Genomic DNA, 7,230 nt, shown 5'->3' on the forward strand with positions numbered 1-7,230 from the left:
TATGGGAGAAGATCTCTTTTTTTCTTTAAATATTCAGTTTTGGAAGCACAATCCCTGCTGGAAAAGCAGCAATGGGTTGCTAAAAAACACCCATGCCTGGTGCTAAAAAGACGCAGGAAAAACAGCCTCAAGTCCTTGAAACACTTAACATTTGGGGACTTAAATGCAGCTGAAAAAACAGTGATGAGCTCCTAAACAACATCTGTGTTTTGGGGATGAAATGTTGCTGGAAGAAGAGCCATTATTCCTAAAAAACAACAAAAAACTGCTGGAAACACAGTGAAAGATTCCCAAAAAACACCCAGTTTAGGAAGCTATAAAGCTGTTTAAAAACCGTGATGGGTTTCTGAAGAAAAAAATGTGACATGTTAACCGACTGAAATGTTGCTGGAAGAAGAGCCATGGGTCGCTAAAAAACATCCATATTTTGGGACTGAAAAGCCACTGGAAAATCAGAAACAGGCCCTGAAAAAACACCAAAGTTAGCTGACTGAAAAGCTGCTGGAAACACAGTGAAAGGTTCCCTAAAAACACGCATGTTTAGAGGCTATAAAGTCACTGGAAAAACAGTTAGCTATGGGTTACTTGGTTCTACAAAAAACGCTGGAAAAATAGCAATGGGTCCCTAAAAAACATCCAGGTTAGTGAGCTCACAAACCTTTGTAAACACTGCAAGAGATTCCCAAAAAACACTGACGTTTGGTTGCTAAAAGTCCACGGGCAAAACATCAACAGGTCCCTAAAAAACATCCGTTTGGGGGCTGAAATGTCATTGGAAGAGGAGCCATGGCTTGCTAAAAAACACTCACATTTTGAGACTAAAAAGCCACCAGAAAAACAGCAGCATTTCACTAAAAACATCAACGTCAGTCTGCTGAAAAGCTGCTGGAAACACAGTGACAGGTTTGCAAAAGAACAACCTAATGTGGCGACTTGAAAGCAGCAGGGAAAACAACAATGGATCAATAAAAACATGCACATTTGGGGGCTAAAATGCTGCTGAAAAAAGTCATGGGTTAAAAAACATGTTTAGGGGCTGAAATGTCGCTGGAAGAAGAGCCGAAGGTCACTAAAAAACACCCATATTTTGAGACAAAAAAGCCGTTGGAAAATCAGCGATGGGTCCCTAAAAACCACCCAAGTTAACTGACAGGCTCCCAAAACACACCCACATTTGGGGGCTAAGAGACAGCAAATGTCTCTGGAAGGAGAGCCATGGGCCCCAAAAACACATCCACATTAAGTGGCTGAAAAAATGGCAGTGTATCCCTTTAAAAACATCAAAGTTAACAGGCTGAAAAGCTGCTGGAAACATCGTGACAGGTTCCCCAAAACACTGTGGTTTGTTGGTTAAAATGCTGCTGGAAACACAGCAATGCTTTGCTAAGTCACGACCGGTTTAGTTTGTTGGTCTCGAAAAGTTGTCCGCGGCTTGGCAGACGTCTCGCCTGGGTGACGCTCCATCGCCCATCCCCTCCACCTCCAGATGACAGTCAGCTCGTACAGAAATATTAATATGATATGTGAGAAACAGGCACATGTGACATATTCTTGGTTTTCAGAAATGTACAGTGCCATCATTTCTCGCGGCGACCAGGCTGTGACTTACTGTCGCCCTAATGGCACCGAATGAGCAGCCACCGTCATTCAGTCTCTGCAAATCACACAGCCTTTATCAGATGGCGCTCGTACCGTCTCTTTTCACTAGTCGTGCGTTGAGACGAGTCATAAAGATAAGCTCTGCCATGTGAACTCCGAATGTACCGGCTGATAGCGCTCCACGTTAGGATGGATTAGCTGTGTGAGAGAGGAGCGGAGTAAAGTGACGATACAGTGTGCACAGAGAGCGGAGCATCACAGAGAAAGGTGCTTTATTGTCAGCTCAAAAAAATGCATCGTCATGGATAAAAAACACTTTACTGGTACTGCTTAACCCTTTGAAACCTGAGCAAACTGGCTAAATTTCCCTCAAAAACATGGGGAAAGGGTGATGAGCTACTTAACAATTGACAGCCCAAAAACAAGCAAGAAATTAGTCAAAAGTTACCAAAAAACCCAAGAAAATGACCTTAAGAAAGAAAAAATTAAATATTTTTTTCTCTAACATTATTTGAAATCTATTTTTTTTTCATCTAAGTTCTTGGTTGATATCCAACACTTCCTCCCTGCGCATATTCAGATAATTTCTTTGTCGAAATTTATTTAATTATTTTGTCACTTTGCGGGACATTTCTTGTCAAGTTGCTTATTGTGTTTATTCTCATGTTTTTGAAAGAAATAAAGCTAAATTTACCAGGTTTTAGAGGTTTAAATGCTTGTGAAAGGCGTCTGAATGCAGCACAAGAAAACTGATGTCAAAGGGTTAACTATATCTGAAATGTATACTTTATATATATTAATAAAGTGCATGAAAACAGGATGAATGGAAACACACAGAATCCTCAGTGCAAACAGTAGGAGCTAAACACACTTTTTTTCTTTGCATCTTTAAAGGTATTTTCACGATTTCTGAGTATTTAAGTGCCTCTCTTTGCAGGAGGCCAAACTAATGTTTGAATACAGTATTTCCACAGACACGATGCTCTCATATTCTTTGACATTATTCAGATGAATTAACTATTTGTTAATCAGTTACCAAAGTAGTTTCAGACTGATTTTCTGTTAATAAACAGCCCGAATGCCAGAAGAAAATGTCGGTATTTTACGTTTCTGCAGACCATGAATACGTTACGTTGTCAACCAAATCATTGTCATAACATAAACTCATAAAGTGAAACTAAAACATAAAGTTTCAACATTTCTGCTATGTGAAATTAAAAAATTTAACATAGTTTGCAGCAACGTACAAACATACATGGATAAGGGCTCAATTGGGGAAAAAATATTTAGCTGTAATGTTTTTTGTATTTCCAAGTTTGAACGTTTATTTTTCAGGAAAGCATGACCTCATCTTGGTCCACAATGAATATTTTATTAGCAGGTTTTCCGTGCATCTACAAACTGCACAAAAACTGTGCAAAGAAGCTTTGTGAATGAAAACAAACAAGATTTTCCCACAGTAACACGGCGCTGTAAGCAGAGATATCTGGTGAACTTACATTGGCTCTTTTTTAGGGTGCAATGTGAGAAGGAGGACACGGCTTGTGTCTGGTTACTTGCTTTTCGTTTTCATCGTCATCTGATGTTGAGGAGGAGGAGGAGCAAGATGAAGAGGAGGAGTCTGAGCTGTGAGATGACTCCCCGTCACTCCCAGAGTCAGCGTCATCATCGTCATCATCATCATCATCATCATCTTTGTCTTCCTCCTCGGTGCTCTGCTCCGTCTCTTGCTCTATTGGAAAAAAGGCACAAATTCACGTTGTACTCTGGAAAATTCAGGATTATTGTGTGACTACGTCTGATCCTCCACACAAGCATCCCATCGAGTGTGCTAAAAGAGTATGTGCGAGTTTCTGAAATGTTCTTTTAGATTATCAATGATATATATATCTTTGAATTTATTTTATTCTATTTTAGCATATTTTTAGCTTATTTATTGGGTGACATTATAAGCGTATTGCAGCTCACATTTTTTAACAGGTGAAGAACTCCTACAGATGTAAAAAAAACCCTAAAAACGCAAGTTAACATCCCAGTCACCAGAAAACTTTCCAAATTTTACATTAAAATGTTATTATGTGGCAAATATGTTGAAACTTTATGTGCTAACGTTGCTGCTTAACGCCTGATTATGCTCGGGGATAAAAACCACATGGCAATGGGAAGGAGAACAGCATGTTTTGGCTCGTCTATCCGAGCAGGAAAAGCACAAACAACTCCTTCTTGTGGCACTGATCAAGTAAATCCACTGTGGCGCTGTTTCGACAGGAATCAATTCTCAGTTTAGAAAAACCCACTATTGTAGTACTATCCTACAAGAAAAGCAACGATTCTCTGTAAAAAAAACAAAAAAAAAACAAAAAAAAACACTTCTTGTGACACCATACCGGCAGGAAATGCAACAGGTTGCTACAAAACTTTCAGATATAACTTACTCATGGTTTGCAGAAACACAGCAAGAATTTCTTCTGGCGACTGGGCCGGACGTTCATCGTGAGAGGAGGCTCTCAGGAAGTGATGAAGTAATTACAGCTCCGATACTGTTCATTCACACTAAAGTATGTCGAACTCTTGTGGACATATTGGGCGTGTAATGCGTCGTGTGTGATTTGCGTCTGTATCGATGGGATCTCACCCTCTAACAGCTTCTTCTGGATCAGCGGGAGAAACTCGGAGGCCTCAGGATTGTCTGGTTCATAGATGAGAACTGGAGAGAGGAGAGAAGAGGCGACACTGACTTCACCGGTGGCTGATTTATTGACTGACAGACGGACAGTTGATGGCTGCAGGATACACACTCATCTGACACAGCTTGCTGGCCGGCTGAAAGTCTCTGTCCATCACAGCTCTGAGGAACTGAAACCACACATTTTCTGTTTTTTACTTGAGAAAATCCAAGCTGAGTAAAAATATATCTTTGACTTAAAGATTGAAATGATTTTTGGCGTCTGAAATAAAACAAAAACTGCTACAGTTTATCCCGCGCTCTCAGCAGAGCATGAAGTGTGAAATACCTCCATTATCAGCTCCACTGGTGCCTTAATGACTTCATCCTCTCCCTCCTCTTCCTCCGTCTGTTCTTCCTCCCCATGTGCAGACACAGTCTCGGCTGGTGGAGGAGAAAGTGTCGCTCCGCCTGGCGACCATTAACACAATCATCACTTTCTTTTCTTGCTGCATTTCTGACTCTGCATTTTGTTACAATAACCTGCCTGTCAGAGCGGAGCCCGGAGTTTTCCTCGAGTTTTTCATTTTCAGCTCTTCATCGAGCGCTGCGGTCGACGGTGTGTGTTCTTTCACGCTGAAATCACACCTAAGACTTTGTGTTGGTGCCGTTACATCAGTCGGATCGCAGACTGAATTCAGAGCAGACCTCTGTTTTGTGCTGATGGTTTCCTTCGGTGAGCGCTCTGCAGGAGAACCACAAACAAACAAAACAATTTGTTTTTGGGCAGTTAACAGTTAATACTCTATGAAGAGATCATTTGAGTCTTTTTAAGTGTGGTTGTGTGAGGTTCTTATCCAGAGTCGGTGTATTTCTTACACTAGATTGGCAAACCCCGAGTTTGGAGAAGCAGCCGGAGCACCGACACTGAAGCTAAACAATGTAGTGCTGTGAAAATGTATTTTAGCCACTTTAAAAAAAATCCACATCAGTCCGAGAGCCTGTTTAGACCAGGTATAAGCATGCAGCTGTTTTTAGGTGGCTACAACAGGATTTGCAGCCCCCCCGTCCACTGAAACTTTTAAGAGCCTCCGAAAAACTTACTTTTATAAGAAAGCCCTCTCCTCAAATTACTATTTGATGGTTTTATATTTTAAAGTTATTATGATTGCATTTTATAGTGGTCCTGTTTTAGTTTTTCTACCGGCGAACTTACGCACTTCATATTTCCACTTTTCACCTGTTTTAAATTCAAGACTTTGTTCTTTTATTGGCTGTCAACCAGTTTTATGTGACATTATTTCTTATTATTCATTAGGTTTTATTCGCCTATACATGCGGTTCTTCTTTTAGTCTTAGTTTTACCTTTAAATTAGGTTAGTCCTCTTCTCTTTGCTTTCATCATGTCCTCACTTGTTCTGTCATGTGCACATCACTAAAAACAATTATATTAAAAAAAATTAATAAAAATAATTTGTATTATTTATTATATACTTATTAGAAAATTGCATTCTTAATTTTGCACCCTCACATGTTTTTGTACACATTGTTATTTTATTTTTTGTGTTTTAATGTCAGGGCAGCATGGGTGTCAGACATTTATTTTATTCTGTAAAGCTTTTTATTTGGGAAGCACTTTGTGCTGAAGATTGAAAATATTTGTTATTATTATTATTATTATTATTATTTATTATATTTATTATTAGTAGTAGTAGTATCTTCAGTGTCAGTACTCTTGCTGCTTCTCCAAAGCATGACTCCGACCACCATCTACGGCGGGTACAAACACTGACTGAAATATCCTTTTAATATTAATCATGTATGAAGAGAAAAAGCGTAAACTGCTGGTTTATATAACGTGAATGAAACAGACATTGTTATCTCTAAATTTAAAAACAGATTTCATAATTGTCAAACACAATGTGAAATGTACTGATGAGATGAGTTTTCCCATCACACACCATCTGTATCCTGCATTGGAAGCCCGGACTTTCGAGTGTCCTGGCAAGAAACCTTGGAGAAAGACCAAAACAAAAAGATTACAGCCAATAATGCAAAATGTGTTTCTGTCAGTCCAGTCGTGGTTTAGTCTTGTTTAGAGAACCCACCTGTACAGAGCGAGGCAGCGCCCGGGCAGGAACACTCCTGCTGGATGCAAAATGAAGAAATGAAAACACTGGATGAGCATGGTGTGTATGACTTATAAACTTATAATTGCTAATATGGGACTTTTCTCACCGAGCTTTATCGGTGACGGTCTTTTTCTCCACTTTCTCTAGAACATAATCCCAATATAAGCTTGTCATGAAACACAAGGTGAAACTCAGGTCACATCTTATGTCTCATGTCTGTCTTAAAATAAGGAAATAAGTCGGGATGTGAGGTTTTGATTTACCTTTGGGTTTGCGCCTCTCAGCATCAGCGGAGGGAACTCGTCCTGCCACCTACGTCCAGGTACAGATCAGAATAATGTCATTATTTACACGAACAGCTGCACTATAATATCATGCAGACAGAAAACTAGTGTTATAATAAAACAGAGTTGACTCTTTTCTTTGGTGTTTACCTGTTTGGAGGTTGAACTGGTGGAAGATTTCCCCAAACACTCTAACCTGAACATCAGATTACAGCAGTTAAATCATGTAAAGCTTGATTTATGAATTAATCAGCATGGATTATGATATATGATGCAATATTTACCTCTGACAAGTACTGGAGAAGAAGCAGAAAGTGGCATAACATGGAAATACCCATATATAATGGTACAAGTACTAGGAATTAAAATTTAAGTTTAATACTTGAGTAAATATTGGTGACTTATTCCACCACTTTGTACACTAGTTAAGGTTAAAATACTATTTCTTACCAGAAATTTTTAGGTCCCGCTTTTTGTGTTTTATCCTTTTATTTTATTCTATTCTGCTGCTGACGCAACATTCACGGTACTGAGATAAATAACGTCAATG

General features: G+C 39.3%; 1 protein-coding gene across 1 annotated transcript; it reads right to left on the reverse strand.

Moving 5' to 3' along the window:
- Positions 1 to 3,110: 3,110 nt before the first annotated feature.
- Positions 3,111 to 6,848, reverse strand: erich2 (glutamate-rich 2). The gene is made up of 10 exons (XM_042497425.1): positions 6,831 to 6,848; positions 6,660 to 6,708; positions 6,503 to 6,537; positions 6,373 to 6,412; positions 6,226 to 6,277; positions 4,812 to 5,009; positions 4,614 to 4,735; positions 4,398 to 4,455; positions 4,235 to 4,306; positions 3,111 to 3,331 (listed from the first exon to the last, which is right to left on the reverse strand). Exons 2-10 carry the CDS (start codon positions 6,681 to 6,683, stop codon positions 3,111 to 3,113), a joined length of 822 nt encoding a protein of 273 aa, XP_042353359.1. The 5' UTR covers positions 6,684 to 6,708; positions 6,831 to 6,848.
- Positions 6,849 to 7,230: the final 382 nt, after the last annotated feature.

The sequence above is a fragment of the Plectropomus leopardus genome, chromosome 12 (genome assembly GCF_008729295.1).
Source record: "Plectropomus leopardus isolate mb chromosome 12, YSFRI_Pleo_2.0, whole genome shotgun sequence".
Taxonomy (NCBI): domain Eukaryota; kingdom Metazoa; phylum Chordata; class Actinopteri; order Perciformes; family Serranidae; genus Plectropomus; species Plectropomus leopardus.

What these genes read in the sequence shown, in the direction of transcription:
- erich2 (XM_042497425.1), bottom strand. Translation starts at nt 6,683, where the DNA reads ATGCTGAGAGGCGCAAACCCAAAG. An exon ending in CGCTGCCTCGCTCTGTACAG is followed by an intron (nt 6,278 to 6,372) that starts GTGGGTTCTCTA and finishes TCTTTCTCCAAG; the next exon opens with GTTTCTTGCCAGGACACTCG. An exon ending in TCCGGGCTCCGCTCTGACAG is followed by an intron (nt 4,736 to 4,811) that starts GCAGGTTATTGT and finishes AATGGTCGCCAG; the next exon opens with GCGGAGCGACACTTTCTCCT.